The 23,932-nt window shown below is 38.6% G+C and overlaps 1 protein-coding gene across 3 annotated transcripts in view; it reads left to right on the top strand.

Moving 5' to 3' along the window:
• The window catches only part of crtc3 (CREB regulated transcription coactivator 3), a 61,292-nt gene that overhangs the window by 15,300 nt on the left and 22,060 nt on the right, over positions 1-23,932 (top strand). For all 3 annotated transcript variants that reach the window (XM_012958945.2, NM_001078695.1, XM_031897898.1), the window contains exons 3-4: positions 5,563-5,682; positions 18,819-18,880. In XM_012958945.2, coding sequence (XP_012814399.1) covers positions 5,563-5,682; positions 18,819-18,880 — 182 coding nt within the window. The remainder of the gene's footprint in view (positions 1-5,562; positions 5,683-18,818; positions 18,881-23,932) is intronic.

Raw genomic sequence — 23,932 nt, 5'->3', positions numbered from 1 at the left:
TATTGTGTTCACTGACCTACACAAACAACATGGTTAATTGCAAGGCCAGCTTCTTGGATTTGGCACTTGTGTATCTTGGCAGTTGCCATTTACAATTCACTTTTCACTTAAAATATTTTGATTACATTCTAATTCCCACGGTGCTGCCAAGGTGATGATCTCACGTTTAATGGTGTAAGTATGGCCTTAATTCTAGACCAGTGCAGATACCACTTTGAATTGACCGAATTAGCTGTACATTTAAGACTTGAAGACTGGAAGTTACACATTCACGTTTTGAATAACCATATTTTGTATAAATATTTGAACAGCTGAACAAGAATTATATTCTCAGTTCATAGAGAGAAATATATGTTTCACCTATGTGTCTGAGCAGAATGGAAGCATATTCATGCTCTGCCAAAGGAATGCATTGTCTCTTACGTTACTTACCTAAGCTGCAATACTGGGGCCAGACTCCTCAAAAAAAAAAAAAAAAGTAACCTGATCTTAATATGAGTATGAATTACCCATTTTATATCTAGCTTTCTCAGATTTAAAGACCAATCCACAGCTTGTGTGGTGTAAAAGCAGCATACTGTAGTTGACTAGCTGGCACTGCTCCTCCAAGGGAACCTAGAAGCCATTAGAAAGTAACGTCACAGTTGTGTGACTGTCAAGTCCATTATTTGTCAGTTTTCACCACAGAATAAAGGGTTACAAATACTTGAAGACCAGCTTTGCATGGGTTACTTTGCCCACTGATTTGCCAGTATTAAAGTTTGGTATATAAGCCTTTCTTGAGTGCCTCAGCTGAATCCCCAATTGCTGCAGCCAACCAATTTGTCTGTCTGTCTTCCCACCTGTTTTTGTCTCTTTTTCTATTTTTGCAAAATGGCACTTTAAATTAGCTTAATTTAAATATGAGACTTTTCACACTTATAACAGGATTCAAAGGAGGCAAAGGTTGTGTTCTATTCACTCTTATGGGATTTTTAGAAAATTATTTATCAAATTGTGCTTTTGCATTATAATTTTATATTATAATATGCTTATATTTCTTTCAGACTTGTAGTTTAAAAATGTTGTCTGGTTTTTGTGGGTCACTGACCCCAGCAGAGCACTGCCTGGTTCTATGGCATATTGGACCCTAGCAACTAGATAGCTGCTGAAGTTCCAAACTATAGAGTTGAACAAAGAGCTAAACAATTCTAAAGCCATAAAAAAATATATCCACTTACAAATTGTTATTGAATATTACTTTAATTTCCCCAAATATGTTAATAAAAGATCCTAGTTGAGCCTAAATGCAGCGGTAAGCATATATAGTCCATTATGTGCTTTAACTAACATTCTTGGGGTGGTTTCAAAGCTTTACTAAGGAAGGGTATTTTCTGGAGTTGTTACCTGTGATTCATTGTGGGTTGCAGTGCCTTTAGTGGATAAGTTTCTTATGTACTGCCTTTACAGCACCAAAATGTGCACTGTGCTTATAGGGCAATCCCTTTTCCTCTGCTGTCAATGAATCTATTCCAGTAATCTGGCTGGGACTCTGGTCATTTTCTTCTTTGTAAGTTTCTGTATCTGAGTGAATGCTGATAAAGACACCTGTATCCCTTGATGTGGTTCAAACAACAATTTATTTATTTAAGGGCAAAATGATATTGCAGTTTTATGCTTTCTAGTGTTTTATTAGCCACTGAGGTACCATTGATATGATTATTGCTGTTAGCTTTCTATTTGCTATGGTTCCTAAATGCTTTTCATTATATTATTCACCTGAATTGATTGTTTGATTTTAGATAACTTGCATTATTTCATATTAAATCATTATTTTACAATACCAAGTTGCTATAATATCCCCTTATGCTGAGGCTTTCGTCATTAGTACACAAAGACCTCTGCCTGCAACTGAATACAGCTGTCCATTTTGACATGACCATTTTGGACATTTTCAGTGCTCTGATTGGCTTTAATTTGGTTAAGCCATGACTGCTGCAAAGATGGTCTTGCCTGGACATAGAAATTGGTAAATATAGAAGTAGCCTGCAGTGCAGTGATTGTGAGTACATATTCTTTGTGCATGGCAAAACAAGCAGTGGAAGTTGTATATCACTTTAAGAAGACCTTTAGACTAAAAAAGGACAAAGCAAAGGCCTAAAATTCTAGTGATATACATAAAGCTGTCCATACATGCAAAACTCGTTTCGTACGATATTCGGTGCATGTATGACGAGTCGACGAGTCGACCGATATCGCAGGAGGCTGCTGATTGGGCGGGTTAAAAGATTTTGGTCGGGCGCCATAGAAGGTGCCTAAGCAGAATCTGCCGTCAGGGCTGAATCGGCAGAAGGAGGTAGAAATCCTATTGTTTCTACTTCCTTATCTGCCGTTTCAGCCCTGAACGTTAGTGGCGGATTTAACAATCTGTTGTGCGACCGATGGTCGCACAAAAGATCGCAAATCGCCACGTGTGTGGCCACCTTAAGGCAGTGAGCTCTTGCCCAGTTCAGACTGTGGCTTCTCTTTACATACTTTCGGCAAGTTTTATAATCACTGATCCACCAGGATCACAGTATTTTCAGTTGGAATGCACAGTAGAGGAGCTCAACTTTCACAACATATTGGAGTGTTGCTGGATTCTTTTTTTTTTTTATCATATTATTCGCCTGGATGGCACATGACTGTCCATACATGCTCAGATAGTCTGACTGTGTGGTGGAAATTGGCCCAACTGCTTGATCAGGCCTCACGTCACTAGTTGCCAGTATCAGTAACTGCCATTTGAAAGTTGGAAAGAGGCAGAAATAAAAGGCTAAAAATTAAGTAAAAATAAAGAATTCAAAACTTGCAAACAATAGGTCATTCTATGACATGACAAAGTTAACTTAAAAGTGCATCACCCTGTTAATGTGCCGCTTTGCTTTTTAGATATGGGACAGAGGAAGTCTTTACCATAACTGGTATAACTATAAGAGTTATTTCCACTTTTTAGCTGGGGAATTAAACATAGGCAAGCAATGAATATTTTTTAGAAAAAAAGTGGGAAATAGGCAGAATTTCCAGGTTAGCTTGGACATCAAGTTTCTTGGTGAGAGAGATAAGTTGTATCTTAAAAATTTAAATTTTATCCAGTGCAATTTATTACAGCTTTAAAGAGGTCTTATCCACTGGAAATTATATATATATATATATACATATATATATATACATACATACATATATATATATATGTGTGGGTGTAGTTTTAAAACAATGTAAATAGAGCCTTAAATAGAAAGAATCTGTTTAGCACTGGAGAATGTTACGTCCTGAAACCATCACAGATGCACTAAAAGTCTTGAAGAAGTGAACATTTGATTAAGCTGGCAAAGAATGGCCTGTGTTATAGGGATTAATAGGATTCTGTCATGATTTTCATGGTGTACTTATAAATTACACTGTTTACATAGTAAATAATTCACTCTACCATTTAAAACTTTGTTCATGAACCGACAAAAGTAATTTTTAGCTGTAATATTGTTGTGTAGGTTCCATCTCAGTGCATTGTACCTGAGTCTGAGCTTTCAGAAGGAGCCATAGCTACACATTAAAACTGCTTTCAAGTAAACTATTGTTTTTCCTACTCCCATGTAACTGGAGGAGTCCCAAGCCAGACTTTGATTTCTTACTATTGAGTGCTATTTTGATAGCTACTGGGAGCTGCCATCTTGTTGGATGAATATCAATGCAGTATTCTGCTGGAGAATCTCTATTAACTGATGCATAACATGTGTTCCCATGTTTTCCCATGACAGTATCCCTTTAAAAAACTGGCCCAGAATTAATTTCCATTGCTAGTTGTAGGAATCACTGTAGGTAAAACACATAACGAGGAAAAGTTACATTTCACAATGTGCTATTCTTCATTGGACTGTTATGGTATTGCAAATTTTCATTGTGCATAGCATACTATCAAAGCCTGCTTGAAGGTGGTGTACTTTTTTTCCCTTAATCAAGTCTGGGACTTGACATCCCTCTGCTTTCCAGAGAATCTGTGCTTTCCCCTCCATGGGAAACAGAGGGGCTTTTTAGTCCCAGAACTTTAGCATGCAGCAAGGTGAGGATTGAGATAATTGACTTTGACACCCTAACTGGGTGTTGGGAAATGGTTCCTGCAGGAGCAGTATATATAGGTGGTGGTAAAACCTGCAAATTTAGTCTGATAGACCAGGTTGGCAACTTATGGGTTCATTTATGTGGCCCACCTTATGGCCTGTCTGACTGATATCTGGTGAAAATCATGTAGATATCCATTGGACAAGTTAGAAAATCCTTTCAGATGAGAACCGCTTTAGTGCATCAGTGCAGTCCTCTCCTAACTGGTCTGCCTAGGACACCCTATGTTTGGTTTCCACTTATTCTGAAGAATCATCTGTGTCTTGTTTAAAAATATTTATTTTTGGCAGCACAGATTAGTGTTTATTTACATTTTTACAAAAAAAAATGTGAATGAACTCATGTCCAAAAGGGGGGTATACTTTCCCTTTAAACAGAGCCATATTTATCTGTATTTATTGGTGTATGTGCCACCACACTCCTTGCTCTGCTGGGATAAAACATGAATCAATGACCCAATTATCATGGAAAATGGTGTAACATTCCCATGGCTTTAACTAAGCAGCCCATTTGTAAGAAGGAAGTCCTTAAGCATGAGAGTACCCTTGTGTTATAAAGCTGGGGAAGCCATACCAAAAATGGTTACGCCGAAGCACTGTGCCCATTAGTACAATAAGTGCAGGAGAACTATTATCGACAAATAATCATACGTTCTGCCTGTTCAGACATAAATATATAAAATATGATTTTCTATGCAGCTTTTGGATATAGTGTTTACAGATACAAAGTTTTTCTTTTATTGACAAAAAAAATGTAACAGCAGCAAGAGAATACATCCAATACACTGTAGTTACATACACATTGTTGCACACAGTCCTATAAACACAAATGCAAACTGCTGAGCTATCCCAGTGTATAGCAATAGTAGCAAGTCCCACCCTTCACAAGCCATTCTTTGCACTAAGCAGAAAAACACACTGAAAGTTAATACCTGCTCAGAAGCGCCTTTGCAGAACACAAATACACACATTTTAACACACACATTTACAGCCACAATCACAGTGACATTTAAAGGCCACATCGCAGTTTTACATTTCGAGAACACACACGAACAAAAACATAAACATATAGGGAATATTTATAATAAAACAACTGTGTTGCTAATTAAAACCCAAATAAACTGCATATGTATAAAGATGTCAGATGTATATTTTCTGTATGTAAAAGCTTTGGTCTGCATGTTTATAAAATGCATAAGTCAGATTTATGCCACTTTTTTTAACGCTGCTTTTATAAATGTGCCTATAATCATAACAGTATAAGCTGCAAATCTGCATGTTTACTGGGGTACAAACACTCACTAAACCACCCAGCACTCTCTGTACACTCTGGGACAACATGGGTCATACGAGCATGCATCCTAGGGGGTGGCTGAAAGTCTCATTTTACAGTCTCAGTTGCCACTTTATCTTCTTTGTTTTGCAGCCTTCTTTTCACCCCACGGATAATATACGAGGTATGCGCCACCATGGACTTGTGGAGAGAGTTTCCCGTAATCGCCTTCACTCTTCTCATCACAGACCCATAGAGAAGCATGGACGTCAAATATCCTTTCAGGTTATAGAAAAGAGCAAAAAAGCAAATTGGCTCAAGGAATGTTTCTAGCTATTTATTGGCCTTTACATGTCCTTATGAATGTTGCACGCATTCAAGGGGTTATGCTCTAAACTGCAGTGGATGTTACATAAATCTGTTTGATAGTACAATTGTGTGTGTGTGTATATATATTATTTAAATATTTAACAGTTTATTTATGGGCTCATAGACCTGCTATTATATAAGAGAATTCATACACTGATATGTGATATTTCATTGATTATCATAACATTGTGTTTGTTGATTGGTGTAGATTTGTAGTGGTTGAAACCACCTGACACCACAAGAACAGGCTGTTTTTGAACATAAGCATGCACTCTTAGTGGCTGATACTAGGAATTGCTGAAAACTTAAGACTTATTTGCCTTTTGTCTTTATCAGACACCTGCCCTAATGATTACATATGTTTACTGTTTCCTTTATGGAGCTGATGTGAAAAGAGAAATTGAGTTTCAGACTTCTATATCTTGCATTTTATGATTTAGTCACATGGATTAGTGTCAGAATCTAAATAATTTTAATACTCTGCTGCTCTGGCTTTCTGGGGTTTGTAAGCCGCCTATAACATGCCCTCTTGGTTTTTTTCTCCATTTGACTGTTAGCTTAATCAAGCTAACAGTCCAATGTTCAGAAAAAAATGATTGTTCTACCTACAGAGCATATCCACACAAGTACAACAGGTACTGGTTTCTACCTTAATCCATTATTCCTCAAGTCTACAAAATAACAGGATGCAGCATGAGAGTGTGGCCAGTGCATTCTAAATCATTCATGTGTCAGAGGCCTTAGGGAAATCCTAAATATTTTCTTGTTATTGGTGCCTTATTTCAGAGCACAATTAATAAGGTTCCAAACAAGAAATAACACAAAGCAAAATGTCATTAAGCTCTAAAGCTGGCCATGCAGATGAGAAACAATTCCCAATTATTCAGGCTGTTTGTCTAAATGAATGGAATAAAAGAAAGACCCCATCCATTACTTTGTTTGTGGGATAGTGTTGCCCAGTTTCTGGACCCGTCTGTCATCTTTGGGTGCTGGTTTGGGTCTTCCAGTTTGGTAGTCCCTGGTTGAGAGGGGGTGGAATAGAGAAGACATGGTTTGGGAAATTCACCAACCACACATTCGTTGTGGCTATACAGTGTATGACTGCTCGTATGGTATTATTTCCTTTGGTCTGTGGCCAAAACCTTTGAATGCATTACTCGACATATGTGAACAAGGTGTTGAAAAGTAGATATGAAAACCTATTAGTTCTGAAGCAATTCTGAGCATACTGGGGCACTAACTGGAAAAGAGGTTTTATTTCCATAGATTAAATAATTTTATTCAGTAACTTTTAGTTATACCACTGTCCTTTTTTATATTCATATTCCGACTCTTGACATTTACCCCTTGTCAGATAGAAAGGCCTGGGAAATCCTTTAGCATCTTGTTTTATGCCTGAGCACCATAAAAGTTGTACCTACACAACAGACTTGAATCCTTCCTTATTCAGTAATAAATAGCCCATCAGAGAAACATGGTTTTTTTTCTTTCGCAAGATTTCCCACAGTAAAAGTCCTTTAGTGAGAGGGAATGCCCAGGAGGAAACCAGTCAGAATGTTGCAAAGAAAATAATCACTTGCTTTAATCCTTTATATGGCTGCTAATTTAACATTTCAAAAGTGCAGACAATCTGTATATTTTCCAACTTGATATGTTTTATTTATGTATTGTTTATACATCACTTGTCATGTAAAGGAACTCGATGTAATTCAAGGGACTCTTAAAAGACTGATTATTGTTTCATGGCCCAGCTGTGATTTAAATTAAACCTTAAAAGGGATCTCCACCCAAAAATGTATTTGCATAATAAAAGAAAAAAAGTCATTCTAAACACCTACAGTTTCAAAGCTATTTGTAAATGTAATTGCTATTGAAAGCAGTCTCTTTCTGGCAATCCAGCTGATACCAGACATGAAAAACACATGCAAGGCATTTTGAATATTGGCTGGAGGATAGCTGGCTTCTGCTACATTGCTTTGAAAATTCAGAACCAGCAGTGTAGAAAGTGGAAAATACTGTTTCCATTTGTAATTACATTTGCAAAAATATTTTATTGAAAAATTGCTTACATTTTCCCAAGTTGTGCAAAAATCTATTCACTGATAGCCAAATATTGTTCTGTACATGTTTCCTTAGCTTTTGTAGACTGCTTCACAAAAACATATTATTTCTCAGAGGAAATCTTGGCATGAGCATGGGAATGTATCTCTTATGCTTGTTGGGAGGAGACTGGCTATCTTTATAGTTCATGAGGAATATTGCAATGTACTGTAAACAATGCCATTATTTATACAGTTTTTTTTTTTAGAACTTTGTTTCCAAAAAGTTGTGATACTGTTTAAAACATACATAAAAAGTGAATGGGATGATGTGCAAATCATTTAAATCTTATATTTAATTGCAAATAGTACAAAGACAACATATCAAATGTTGAAACTGAAAACAATTATTGTGTTGCATCACTTCTCCTATTAACAGCCCTCTGTAACATGTGGGAACTGAGGAGACCAATTCTTCTAGTTCTGAAAGTGAAATGCTGCCCCATTCTTACCTGATCTAGTATTTCAGCTGGTTAACAGTTTTTTTTTTATTTTTTTAAATCTTTATTTATAGCATTTTAATAGGGGGGGGGGGGTACAGAAAAAGGATAAAGGAAAGGGTGGTGGGGAGGGGGTCTACAGATATTTATATCATAGAATTAACATTTCACAGTAATTCACATCTTGGATAGTAGCTGCTTAACAGTCTCCTTTGTCAAAAATTTGTAATTGGTGTGTGGTCTGGACTGCAGGCAGGGCACCAGTTTAGTACCGGGACTCTTTTACAGAGCCATACTGTATTAATTAATGTAGAATACTGGCATTGTCATGCTAAAATAAGCAAGGCCTCCCCTGAAAAAGATGTTGTCTGGATGGCAGCATATGTTGCTCCAAAACCGGTACATATCATTGAGCATTAATGGTGCCTTCCCAGCAAGCTCCCCATGCCATGCACCCCCATACCATCACAGATACTGGCTTTTGAACTGTGTGCTGATAACAAGCTGGTTGCCTTTCCTCTTTATCCTGAAAGATAGTGTCTATGATTTCTAAAATGAAGTTCAAAGGACAGTTTTCCATTTAACCTCACTCCATTTCAAATGAGCTTGGGCCTAGAGATGGTGGTGCTGTTTCTGGATCACGTTTATATATGGTTGCTTCTTTGCATAATAGAGTTGTAACTTACATGTGTGGATGCAAAAATGAACTGTGTCCACAAACAGTTCTGTAGATAACAGAATCCCCAAATTCTTTGCAATTTTTCATTGAGTTACATTATTCTTAAATTGTAGCAATATCCCCTCCCCCTGCAGTGTTTCACAGAGTGGGGGTCCCGCTCCCCATCTTTACTTCTGAGAGACCCAGCCTCTCTGGGATCTGCTCTTTTTAGCATTACACAACATTCCAGTCTGTTGATGCCCCAGCTTTTTTGAAACATGTTGCTGGCATTAAATTCAAAATGAGCATATATTTTTCAGAAAACAATAACATTTCTCAGTTTCAACATCTGATTTGTTGTCTGTGTACTATTTGCAATTAAATATAGGGTTTAAATGATGCGAATCATCCCATTCTCTTTTATTTGATTTTACGGAGTCCCAACTTACATATTCACAGTTTTAACATTAAATTATGTTTAAATAAGTAATAAAATATCAAGCGCATGCGGACAGTTTATGGCATGAAAGCAGAGGTCAGATGGGCAATTGCCTGCTAAGATCATCACTGAAAACGGTAGTTTCCCCAGTGAAACGTTCCATAGCAATGTTGGGGGGGGAGATGTTAGCAGTGTATGAGATGTTAGCAGTGTATGGGTGTAATTCAGGGACAGAGTCTGTTAGCAGTGCAAGGCTTTGATATCTTCCTGCTGAGGGAAGTGCAGTGAGGCTGGCCTGAGAGTGTGACATACTGTCCTTATTGTGTGCTGGGTATGAGGCAAATTCTTTGCTCTAGGGAGGTTCATGCTTTTTTGTACAGACTTGTAAAACATGTTTGTTTAGTTACTTCTTCTCCACCTCCAGCCAGATGCCCACGGGTCCTTTGCTTGCAGATTTCTGCACATCAGGCCAATGCAGGGCTTTGTACATGAATGCGCATTGCAGTGCAGTCTGCTAGGAACTTTCTTACAGACAAAAACAAAATCTCCAGCCTGTGTTGACATAGCAATGACTGGGAGTGCTATTTCTGAAAGAAAAAAAAATGAAATCTGGGCTGCCAAAGACACTCCTTGTTTGTACAGCTCGAGCCGAATCCCTGCATCACAGCTGGAGCCCTCAGTGGGAACACATTCAGAATCCACTAAACTCTTCCTTCCTGTCTCACAATGTGTGGGTGTTGGTTCTGCTGCAGCAACCTCTTCCTTGCTGAAAGGGCCCACAATGCTTTGCACAGGAAGTCAATAGCTAATGTATTTGTCATCCTGTAAGCTGAACCTTTCAGTTTCTTTCTGGCATTGCATTTTACTCCACATTACAGAAAAATCTGAGCAAAGCCAAGTCTCAAGTGCTTTAGATGGTGCTCAGTGGGAAGCACTTCTTGCCCTGCAGTCCTGACTTGGGTTCTGTCTGCAGGGAGTTTGTATGTTCTGCCAGTGTCTGTGTGGGTATCCTCCAGGTGTCCTCACTGCGTGTGAATTTGATTGATATGAATGAAGTATAATCAATGTAAAGTGCTTTAAAATTACCATATAAAAAAAAGATAATGTAATAGATCCTATACCCCTATGAATTACATTATATATGCAAAGATAGAGTACAGAAGAAAATTAAAAGGGAACTCCACCAAAAACAACTTTTTGTATGTTTTTTGAAAGAAAACATAATTTCAAGCAACTTTGCTGAATGCAGCCTTTTCATGATTTTTAATGTAATAATATGGTTTGAAACAGTTACCTGTTCTCCTGGTGATCTTGCTGTCTACTGTACTTTGAGACTCCAAAAAAATAAATAAATAAAATGTAACATTAGTGAATGGTCCTCAGCCTGCATCCTCCAATTCCCTGTGCATGTGATGTTAAAAAGGATTGGAGCATTGCGGTGCAATGCATTGTGGGTTATGTAGTTCCTGCATGCTGTCTGTAAGCTGTGGAGACGTTTTTACAATTTTTTACATCAATGTTTTAGTCTCTCCTCCCCTGCCAGGATTTCAAGAGAAACTTTTTTGCAGCTGGATTTCAGCATATAAAAATGGCGTTTATTCATACTTTTTGAAGAAACAGAATACAGTGGTTTATTAGAGGTTTCTGTGTTGTGTGGGGCTCTTAAAAGGAGAAGGAAAGCTACTTGCTTTATTTATTGCCAATAAATTAGTCACAATAGTGCAAGCTAGAACACAATATTTATTCTGCAAAATGCTTTACCATACCCGAAAAAAACAGCAACTAGAAGCTCTCTCTGTTTGTTTAAGATAGCAGCTGCCATTTTAGTTTGTTCTGACTTCAATTTCAGGCAAGGAACAGCTCTCAGCTCAGATTACAGCAGAGAGGGGAGGGAGAGAGAACAGAATGAAGGAGGAACAGAGGAGCAAACTGAGCAGACTCGTGCCTTGCCCTGAAGTATTTTTTTGAGAGAAGGAAGTCACAGACACAGAAGATCATGTATACAGAATAGAAGAAATAAAAAATTGTTTCTTTACACTGAGGACTCACAGCAGAAGTTCTGTGAGTGCTTATGGCTGTATTTCTGGTAAAGCTTACGTAGTTTTTACCTTTCCTTCTCCTTTAACAAATTTTAGTTCGGAATATGGAGTTCCCCTTCTATGTATTGAATTTTTTCCCTGTACTTTCCAACATTTTGAGGAAAAAGTTACATGATATCTGCTCAGTCTATCAGGCTAAGGGGTTTATGTCCAAAAGTGAAAGGCAGTGGTGGATGTTTGGAGTGATTATAGCATTAGTGGCACTTATCTTTCAGAGATAGTTGGAAGTCAGAACCTATGTTACTCCCTGTTTATAATATAAGCCAGTGTTCTTATGTTAGCAGGTGGTAAGAAGACAAAGCAACATGCATAAATTAACCTGACAGGTAGCACTTTCAAGAATGATGGTTTGATATGCTTGTGTAATATGCTCACAGCACAAGCTTAAATCCTTGGAGTTAGCCTCAGGTTACAGTTGGAGTCTTGGTGGTCCATGGCACTGTGACCCCCATAGCTTGTTTGGCTTTGTTTAGATTGTAAACTTTGTGCGTACCATACCTGCTGCAGTCTTTGTTATTTTGAATTATATAAATTATTGTCAGGCATTAATAAGGGTATTAGCACATAAGGGTATTTTTTTCTGCAACTATTAACTCTTTCAGAATAGCTCCCCATCTGTCTTCCCAGTGGCACTTGACACCTCAGTCCATTCTGTAATCAATGTCCGTACAACATGTTCTGCTGCCATTGCAGCTGCTGCTATCAGACTAAACTCATTTTTTGTTATGAAGTTGGAACATGTGTGACAGTCGGACATTCACCTTTATATAAAAGTTGATTAATCAATGCCAAATATATATTTTTTTATTAGTGGTAACCATGCTGCTTCTGAGGGCTTTATCCATGGTATTGTGGATAGCAGTGCTTGTTATTAACCTTCCTTCTTGAGCTGTCCATCTTTCTGCTCCTTGTATTTTAAGCAGCAATGCAGTGTGAGTGATTTTTGCCTGCTCATACCTTGTGCTGCACGGATTCTAGTTATTGTAAAATCTGCCAAAATCGACATTGTTATCATTACTTTGTATAACAACAACGAAGCCAGCAAAATGTATTTTAAATAATTGGTATTTGTTAAAGGGGAACTCCACCCAAACACAAAAGAAGCTTTTTGAAAAGAAAACATATTTTCAAGCAACTTTGCAATACATATCAATTACAAATATGCAGCCTGCATCTCCTGCACACATGATGCCAATAGGGAAGGGAACATCACAGTGCAAATGCATTTGTGGGTTATGTAGTTCCTGTATGCTGTATGTAAGCTGTAAAGAAGTTGTTACAATTTCTAACATCAATGTTTTAGTCCCTCCTCCCATACTAGGGAATTTTGTGTTGTGCTTGCTTTAACAAATTTTGGTTTGGAAGCCTCAGTTCCCCTTTAAAAAGGTTGTATTTGGTTGCTGATCTGTATGTGTGATGCTGCTGTAAGGTTAAAGCTGTACCTGCTGGTCACTTGTTTTACTACAACATTGTTTTGCCAGTGCTATTTGCAAATTCTGACTGGATACTCAACAGGTTTCTTGCTCTCATGTATTTAGCAGTGTTGCAGTAGTGGCATCTTTCTCTGTCTGGTGCTGGCATCACCTACCCTAGGCCAACATCCAGTATGTTAGTACCTCCAATGAAAAGGTCTAGCCATACATTAGGCAAATGCTTGAGACTAAAAACTTGGTAAGGAGGGCAGAACTCTAAGGGCACGTAATCACTGCTGTCCCACTGCTTCCATGTGGTGCTTATAGCTGCTATTAAATAGATGGTAGGCTAACACATTGATCCCTGCTACTTTGTGTCCATGGGGGTGGAGGCAAAGGCTAGCCAAAATAAAAATCAGAACAAGGGCTGAATTAATAACTTTTATCTGTATTTGCTGATAACCAGGTTCCTTAAATTCTTTTTTTAATACTTTGCCATCCTGCTTTACAAAGAGCACAGCAGCCACCCTCAAAAACTCTCTGTATCTCCAAGAATTACTTTTAAGGCCTAATGCATGTTTAGGATGCACATGTCTGACTGAAGGCTGTACTTAATTTGCATTTGATTTGTATGCAATATTTGATGTGATTTTTGATTGAAAGCCTACTGTCTAATGTTCTAGTTGGTCCTATAGAAGTAGCCTCTTCTGGTTCTAGTCTAGGAGCGACGGGATGCTCCTATTAAGTGCGGTGTGTTAATCTGCCTAGTGTGATTAGATTATATTAGTATAAAGCCGTGGTTCTCAACCTTCCTAATGTCGCAACCCTTTAATACAGTTCCTCATGTTATGGTGACCCCCGACCATAAAATTATTCCTAAGACCATTGGAAATATGTGTTTTCCGATGGTCTTAAGCGACCCCTGTGAAAGGGTCGTTTGACCCCCAAAGGGGTCCTGACCCACAGGTTGATAACCGCTGGTATAGAGGAACAGTTAAGTGGTTCAGATTCTGAGTGTAAGCTCTGTACAGATGCTGAATGCTTTTTATACTGTATGTCTGCAGTATTCTGACAGTGTGCGGCTGTAAATGCAGGCTCCTAGATAAAGCTGTAGTGTTGCTAATATTCTATTATACACTAAAAACAATTTATCCTCTTAACTGCTCGTTTGCCATAGATCATAAAATTTACAGTGGATGTCACTGCAGCTTGACTAGTGGCACCATAGATTTTACATTTCCGGGTTGCAGTTTGATCTGTTCTGTACCGCATGCCTCTCTGCAAGATCAAAGAACTCTGGCTGGCAAGGGGTTAAACATGACATTTATTGGCTTGACATATTTTATACGGCCAGTTTTGTGCTTCAGAGCTGCTGTCCTGTAGAGCAGGGTGCCATTTCTAGGAAGTCAAACAAATGCAGAGTAAAGAGAAGCAACCACGTGGCTGTTACTTAACTCAAGTAATGCTTTAAGTGTACTGTCATATACAAGTGCAGAGAAACAAGAGTTTGTATATATTCTACAACAGGTGTCTGCCTTATGATTGATTGTGCTTGCAGCAAAAAATAACTGGGCTAGCACAAGAAAAAATATCTTTGGCTTCTAATTAAAGCTCAGTAATTCTTCTTTATTTTTGTGATTGTTACTTTACATACAGAGCACTATTCCTCTGAACATTTCTATCTGCTTGTGTAAGTGGGAACGGACATACTGATTGTTTTTTGAAGTAAGAATAAATATCCATACTATAGGAACATCCATACTAGCCAAAATTAAAATGCCATGTTTCCATATTCTCAAAAAGACTGGTTTGTCTAATTTAGTATAATATAACAGGCCACACCCACAAATATTTAGTGCTGAAAGCAGCTGTATTAAATGTGTGGATTTGTTACTATATTCCTAGGGTGGGGACTGATCAGACACACTGTAAGTCCTCTTGCTGCCCAAACACTGACATTGCAGTAGAGATAGATACTAGGTTGACTGACAAGCTTTAGGCAATTCATAGAGTTTGCCCTTCATTCTGTGTGACCCAAGTGTCCTATTGAACCAGACTATAGCTACCCTACGTAAAGAGCCGTAATCTTCACAATCATCATAATAGTAATAACATGTTAACCCATACAGTTCTATTGAAGTAACTGGTTTTATGAATGACAAGGAGCTGCTGTCTTAAAAGATATTTTTGCTGATGTTTGGCTGGTCGCTTATATAGCATTTCAGCTCTGTCATGTAACACCCTACAGTAAGATTAATGCTGCTGTCTCGGGCTTCAGGGACAGAGGGTGTGCCTGCATGACTGCTGCTGTAACCGACTGGCTGAAATACTTGTTTGAAAGAACACTTAAAGGAGTAGTTCACCTTCCAAACCCTTTTTTAATTCTGTTTTCAACTAATCATCACAATATTATGAATTTGGAGCGCCCCCTATTGTAAATTAGCAATTTCTAATTAAGTTGTTTATATAGATGTAGATTCTCGTTTTCTAATAGTGCACCGTCTTATTGCAGTTGCTTTTTATTTTCTAATTTACACCATAAGTTTTAAAGACGTGTTTCTTTCCTCCTCCTCCTCCCATGTTTCCCAATGCAAACTCATTAAGCCAAATCAGCTTTCATAAAGGGGCAGTACACCCTTGTTCAACATGAATGCGTCGAATAGGGCTTGTGTTGAACATACTTTGCCTGTTGTTTTAATCATGAAAAATGTATGTTTTTTTGTTATTTTTGGCGCTAGATAGATAATTATATTACCTGTATACAACCCCATCCATTCTCACTTTATTATGACTGTTTCGTTAGCAGGAGTCCATTATGCAGATGGTTATCTTGCACTGGGAATCTAATTATCTACCTTGCAAGGACCAAACATGGAGTAGCTTTGGTTTCCCGTTTAGCTCAAAAATAACAGGAATCACAGATTTTACATGCTTAAAGCAATAGGCAAAAAGTATGATTAGCACAAACCCTAATCATTGTTTTCATGTTGTACAAGGGGATATACTGCACCTTTAAGTGGTTTAATTTAATACATTAGTTTATACATTTCTTAGCAGCTTCAGCCCCTACTGAGCATTCTTCCTAACTTAAAAATGTGAGCCATTATAGTTATTATTTTTTTTTTTACAAATAGTTTATAAGATATATAGTGACATTGGCCAGTTAGTGTGCTTCCCCAACCAAACATTTTTTTCCTACTGCAAACACACAGTAAGTTTGTCAGTGTCAGTAGTGCATTGCTCATGCTGGAATCAGCCAGTTGGACCAGGAGAAATCTGTCAGCAACTCAGTTTATTGTATGCAGTCAGGAAAAAATGTTGGGTGGGGAAACTCAAAGTTATTAAATACAGTTATGGGACCTGTTATGCAAAATGCCTGGGACCTGAGGTTTTTCATATAAGGTGTCATTCAGTAAATTGGATCACCATACTTTAACAGACCGGCAGAACGGCAGCAGAAGTACATGCACTCCGGGACCCAGTAGAAGCAGTTAAAATAGAAGCTTCATTTTCACATTAATCCTCCTCTCCATACCTTGTCTACTAAAAAATAATTTAAACATTATATAAGCCCAACAGGACTATTTTGCCTCCAATAAGAATTCATTATATTATATTAAGAATCAAGTACAAGGTACTGTTTCATAATTACAAAGAAAATATTTTTTAACATTTTGCATTATTTGATCAAAATAGAGTCTATGGCAGATGACCTTCCCATAATTCAGAGCTTTCTAGATAATGGGTTTTCAGCAGCGATTAGTTGCCGCAATAGTTGCCATGATCGTAGGCGTGTCGACTAATCGGCCCGTGTGTTGTCTCTTCAATCTGCCATACACGCACCAAATATCCTACAGAACAAAATTTTGTGCAGTTCTACCAGTGCGTGTATGGCTGATCGACGAGACAACTAATATCACAAGAGCATCTGATATTGGTCTTCTCGTCGATGGGGCAGGTTAAAAGATTTTGATCGGCGCCCAAGCAAAATCTGCGTTTAGGGCTGAATAGTCAGGTGGAGGTAGAATCTCTTTTGTTTCTACCCCCGTATCTGACGATTCAGCTATGAATGTCTGTGGAGGGTGGGAACGATCTTTCCAGAGACCAGTGGTCATAATTGTAAGGTGTATGGCCACCTTTAAATGGAGCACCAGCCTGGGGTATAAGGTAAGCAATTAGAATCACTGGGAGGAGCATAACATTTGGCACCCCCCAGTGATTTTTACCTTTCCTTCTCCTTTAAGTAGAATTGTCATAGTGCCAGTTCCCCTTTAATTCTGACTTTGTTAGTATTGCTCAGTTACCAGACAGTGTGATAACTCTGGTTCAGTTAAGTCATGCAGTGTATTTTCTCCATTTGTCATAATAAGGACAGATTTAGTTCAACCCCGCCACCCCACCCCAACCTGATTCGTCTACAGAACAAGTAGTGTATACATTCGCCATGCTTTCTGCAAACATGCACTATTTACAGTGCTACCTATACAGCTGCAACCGGGCATTTTATTACAGCAAAGACGTTACATACTGAAGATCAAGCAGAAATTCAGGATTGTAATATGCACAAAGCATGTGGAAAGTGAAGTTAAAGCTTAACGATGATTACTTTCTGGCTGCTGACATAATACTATATGTTTCATTGGGCATTTACTAACTAGAGGTGTGCACATGGATTTACTGTGCCAAGGTAGTTTAGCTGGGTATTTAGCTGGGAATCTGAAACTCTGACACTACAAAGGCTGAAAGGACTTAGGGAGAATTCCTGATTTATTTTACATTGGCAGAGCTGGCTCACAGTTCTGGGATCTTTGGTTCGTCCCCAACCAGGACACTACCTACATTGTGTTTGGTCTACTTGCAGGCAAGTTGATCAGCTCCCAATGAAACTGATCCTTATTTGGCTATGTGACTGTGATTTAGATTGTAGGTTAACTTGGTTAAGCTTCTGTGCACGTCAAAAATGCAATTACCTGTGCGTAGAAAAAGCTGACAGGCCTGCCACACTCCTGCATTCCTTTTCATAGTTGTTGCAACATACTTTTCAGATAGGTGTGCATTTTAGTTTATACAAGATAAATGGAGGCTGGCAGACAATCATTGGGTACCATTTATTTATTGTTGGGAAATATCTGGTTGTTTTGGTTTATAGACCGTTATCAAGATTACGCCTGTTACATTACCTACTGCAGAGATTAGTGAGGAAAGTTTGTTTTTGAGTATATTATTTGAGTAATATTCACACAGGTAGAAAGTGAGCTTGACTGAGAATGGCGATGGTGATCCTCACTACTAGTCCATTAAACACAGTTTATCAGGATCACTGTAACTCTCAGCATTTGTTGCCTTTCAAAAGCCAGTGTTACAATTGGCCTTACTGAGGTTAAATTCTGAATTACGGAAAGGCCATCTCCCATAGACTTCATTTTAAACAAATGATTCTAATTTTTAGAAATTATTTCCTTTTTCTCTGTAATATTTAAACAGTACCTTGTACTTGATCCCAACTAAGATATAATTAGTATTTATTGGAGGCAAAACAATCATATTCGGATTATTTAATGTTTAAAAGTTTTCTTTAGTAAGCTTAAAGCATGGAGATCTAAACTAAGGAAAGATCCCTTCTCCAGAAGCATCCGAGCATTCCAGATAACAGATCCCATACCTATAACAAGTTTAATGTGAAGAAATGCCTGCTAATACATATACTTGAAAGCTAAAGATCATGCAGTAACATCAATTGGTTACATAGCTGCTCTGCACCAGTGGTTTGTAGTGGGTGGCCCTCTAATGACTCTCTTCTCCTGGGTTAGGCTATAATACCAGCAGAACAACACTGTGTCTGTGCATGCACATTGTATAGCTAAGCATCTACTTTTCCTTTACTCGAAATCACTGTGACAGCTCTCCATATGGATCTGTGTATCTCTCGCCCCCACCGGATAATAACTGGAGAAGGTAAGTGCACCGACCTTTCATTTATCTTCAGTAATAATAGTCACTGTTGTTTCTAGCTTAGAATATTCATATGCATTTTTGGAAGAGGAGGGATAAAGGGGGTTGTAGTCTATATTACCTATGTTATGCATTTATTTGGCTTCAAGTGTGAACACTAGGGGGCTGATTTACTAATCCATGAATCCGAATGGGAAAAATTCGGATTGGAAAATGAACATTTTGCAACTTTTTTGTATTTTTTGCGACTTTTTCGTAGCCGTTATGACTTGCGCGAATTGTCGCGACCTTTTCATAGCCATTACAAATTTCGTGAATTGACGCGACTTTTTCATAGCCATTATGACTTTCGCGAATTGTCGCAACTTTTTCGTATTGAGCGCTCGAAAAAGTCGCAAAATACCGATCATTGCGAAAAAAATGCATTCGGACGCTTTTCGGACATTCGTGGATTAGTAAATGTGCCCCTAGATGTGGGGTTCTTTTTGGTTGGCATGGGCTTCTGCCCCAGTGCAGATTTACCCAGTCACATTTTTACTTTCATCGTTCTTCCTGCAATAGCTAATTACTGATTGGTTGCTGTGGATTTACTGCTAAAGTGCAAATGGTAAATGAGCTAGAAGCTTTCTTTTCCATAAAAATTATTCTAATGCTTTTACAAGATTACAATTGTTTTGCACTCATTTATTTATTATTTTCATACATGTGATTACTAGTATTTGTAACTAAACACATTTAGGGAAACTTGCATATTCGTACAAATGTTCATGTTTATAGAAGTGAGGGTATATATAATCTGCATGTATGTGAATGCAAATGTTTAGGTTTTAACACCTATATAAACACTGCCTAGATGCAATTGCAAATGTTTAAATTGTAAGTGATATGCACGTAAGTACATATTGCCATGTTTATACATGTTTATATAATTGGGTTTGCACACATGCAGTGCCAGAATAGCACACGTGTATATATTTATATGAATCAGAATCGCTGTGATTATCATTTCTCTTACTAACAGCTGTTCTTTCCATCTCTAGATTTAATCATTCCTAATGCCTAGCATGATTTTTCTTTTGCCTCTGAGGGAATAGTATTAAAAAAACCAAAGGCATATTCAGTGTAGCCTGCTGCGAACTCAGAGCGCCTATTGTTCTTTGTTTCCAGGTGTTGAACATGTAGCTTTGCCGATTTAGACATCTGTGTAGACATCAAGTCCAAATTTCATTGACTTTGGCCAGAATTCTAGTTTTATTCCTAGTGAATCAAAGCCTGTCAGTACACCTGGAAAGTGTTTGTGTGTGCAATGATGTATAGTGCAGAGGTGGCTGCGGCTTCCCTCTGGCAGCTTGATGTTGACTTGAGGGAAAAATAGGGTCAGCAGGGGCTAATCTGTAGCCTTGCACACTGCCTGGAATGTTCTAATGCAAGAAGTCGGAAGAGCTTTCTTTATCCTTTAAAACTAGAGGGAAGTCATACAGAATATATGAAATTACTGAAATGCTCCCACAGTTTGAAATTAAGAATAAACAAAAATAACATTACCTTTCATGTTATAGATTGAACTCATTCTTAGATTTTCTTGCTCTAGCCCTCCAATATGTCCACATCAAGTTGGGGAGTGCAGTACAAAGATCATGGGTATATTTGCAATATCTACAGTTTATCTGATCTCTATAGGGGGGCCCCAGACCATGATGTCATGGCTGTTATTTCAGGCCTTCAGTTGGCCAATTATAGCTATTTCCCTTTGAAATAGTATTTATTGATTTATTGTACCCTATCAGATCTTAATATGCTACATTACAACTTTGATTTCTACATAACTCAGAAAGGGAGCAATGGATAAATGTTGAGATGCAGAGAAAACTCAATATAGAGAGAGGGGCTTGTTGTATAATAAGAGCTTTTGTGCTCTGTAATATGCTGATCTAAACCTGTACTTGAGAAATAAATGCTTTAAAAGACAATAGAGGTCATTTAAGACTTGAAGTGCAGTAAGCAAATTCAATCTCAAACACAATAGGCATGTTTTTTTCCCCGTAATGTAGCATTTTCCCCCAGAATTCCAGCATTGTTTGTAACACCAATTGTGCAGGGGTCTGGTTGATGTATTTCTAGTGTTTGCCATGCGAGTGATGTGTTCTCCCTATTCCTGGAGGGGTTTCAGGGAACCCTGGAGCTACTGTCTGGTCCGGAGGTAGCTCCAGGGTTCCTATGTGACTGTGCCCAATGCTAGAATACTGTTTTAGGAGATTCTGTTTAATTATCACAGCCAAAACTAGAATCCCCACTCTCATTCTTTCTGTTAGATTTCCTACATAATATATCTCTCCATCCTTCCACCTTTTCTATTTTCCCGTCATCTGTTGTTTTTTCCTACCCGTTACTCATTTGCATTCAGATTTTTCAGCAGCTTCTATTTGTTCTTCAGTCCTTCTACTCATACAGTTTTGCTCATGTTTGCACCATATTCCAGTTCTTATAACCATTGCATTCATAATCTTAACCAGTTTCTTTCCATCCACCTCACACACTTTAATTACTTCTGAAAGCCAGGGCCAGCTATTTGCCAGTTCAAAAGGTGGCTAGGGTGGTTATTTGCCAATTCACAAGAACAAGTTCTGCACAACACTTCAACCCTTTTGGTTTTTTTTTTTGTGTCTAGTTGCCATTTCCTCACGTCACATTCCTGATCCATTGTCACCTCTTATTTGATATCCATTTTTTTGTTCCACTTGTACCAATGTCCACTACTGCCTGGTACTGTCATTGGCCTGATTAAAGGCCAGTTGCTAATTTGCTTTCCAATTCTTTTAAAACATAAACAAGTTGTGTGTCTGTATATAAGTATATATACTAATATAATATATATGAATTCTATTAATGAAGAAAACTTTTCTGAATGTTGAGTGTCTGTCTGGCTACTTAACCCTGATTTGCTTTTGGGGGTATATGTGCCATAAGCCTTACAATTCATACTGGGTAATCTGGCAGCAATAAAATGTTGTTTTACAATAAGCCCTCTCCTTTCTACACATTATGCAAAGCACTGGCTTCCCTTTGCTTATTACTTTTACTATCCTTTTAGGGACATTACCTGATTTGCACACTGTTTGATGGAAATAGGTCCCACATAGAGTTAAAATATGAGTAAAACCAGGCTCTGACCAGGCTTAGGATGGTAAAAGTCAGTATCCCTGGTCAGTGAACCATTGCAATAAAATAATTTCCAGTGAGAGAGGTCAGTAGTGCAACTGGTCTGGACAAGTGGCTCTGTGTCCCACGCTCTGGATGCCTAGTGTCACTTGTTCCCACTGGCAACTGTGTCTTTGCCAAAGAACTTACAGAGAAAATAAATCAACAGCAGAGAAAAGTGCTTCTGTACGGTCCCCAGATCTAATAGTATTGCCATGCTACAAAAGCAGCTTTTTAAAATCAGCTGTGCATTAAAATCTTTTTTTTTTTTTTGTACACAAATAGGCTGTTGAATTTCTTTAAGAAGAAAATGTAAAAATTCTGCCTGCATGGTATACAGATAACTCTAAATCTATCACTTTAATTAAGTTAATGGTTCTTAAAATAGTATCTCTCTTTCTACACTGGCAAAATCTGCTTGTAAGCAAATGATTGGTTTTGTTTGCAGTAATTTGGTAGCCTTTTCTTCTGTGGTACACAGTTTAAGGAGCCACTGTGTTCTTTTGGAATCATTCAGAAATAATAAAAAGAATGTACAAATGGTGTTGGAACCTTCTGTAGTACATCTTTTGAAGTTGCTCCTGAAGCATATGTTTTGTTACAGAGGTTTTGGGCCACTGGAAGCTCTTCTTGCCTGTTTTTCTTTTGAGGTTGTAATGCAGCTCAGAAGGAGAATGTGTCCTTTGTCATTAGATGTGGTTGTACAAGAGTTGGCCTTGAATAGTGGTTGTAAAATGGCTGGCCTCAGTATGATGGCTGTGCCATGGCTGGCCTCAGTATGATGGCTGTGCCATGGCTGGCCTCAGTATGTAGGCTGTGCAATGGCTGGCCTCAGTATGTAGGCTGTGCAATGGCTGGCCTCAGTATGAAGGCTGTGCAATGGCTGTGCAATGGCTGGCCTCAGTATGAAGGCTGTGCAATGGCTGGCCTCAGTATGAAGGCTGTGCAATGGCTGGCCTCAGTATGAAGGCTGTGCAATGGCTGGCCTCAGTATGAAGATTGTGCAATGGCTGGCCTCAGTATGATGGCTGTGCAATGGCTGGCCTCAGTATGATGGCTGTGCAATGGCTGGCCTCAGTATGATGGCTGTGCAATGGCTGGCCTCAGTATGATGGCTGTGCAATGGCTGGCCTCAGTATGATGGCTGTGCAATGGCTGGCCTCAGTGTGATGGCTGTGCAACGGCTGGCCTCAGTATGATGGCTGTGCAACGGCTGGCCTTAGTGTGATGGCTGTGCAACGGCTGGCCTTAGTATGATGGTTGTACAACGGCTGACCTCAGTATGATGGCTGTGCAACGGCTGGCCTCAGTATGATGGTTGTACAACGGCTGGCCTCAGTATGATGGCTGTGCAATGGCTGGCCTCAGTATGGTGGCTGTACGGGTTCTGGCCTCAGTATGATGGCTGTACAACAACTTGGCCTCAGTCTGATGGCCGTGCAGTGGCTGGCTTCCGAAGAGGCAAATTGGACCAGAAAAAAAAAAGTTGACTACACATGCTTTTCTTTAATCACTGGCCTTTACTACTACTAATATGAATGTCAGACTTTCCTAACACTCTCAGTGCATAAGCTTGCAATGCGGTTTATTGCATTGGAAGACCCTCCAATAACATTTTCTACCCTGACTTCTTCTTAAAACCATTCACCTTAAAATCAAGCACATATTTTCTTCATTGGTCCTATGTGCCACAATCTTCAAATGATTCCCATTTCACCTTCTTTATTAACTCTTCTTTCTGGTGCTTTTTCTTGCCAGAACTCTTAGCTACCTGAGACCAACACCATGTACAGATGTTCATTCTTTTGAATGGGATTACAACTAATGTCAAACATGTCCCTTCTTCCCTTTTTCCCC

The sequence above is a fragment of the Xenopus tropicalis genome, chromosome 3, assembly GCF_000004195.4.
Source record: "Xenopus tropicalis strain Nigerian chromosome 3, UCB_Xtro_10.0, whole genome shotgun sequence".
Taxonomy (NCBI): Eukaryota; Metazoa; Chordata; class Amphibia; order Anura; family Pipidae; genus Xenopus; species Xenopus tropicalis.
The sequence above is the reverse complement of the archived record's forward strand: the minus strand, read 5'-3'. Positions and strand labels throughout refer to the sequence as shown.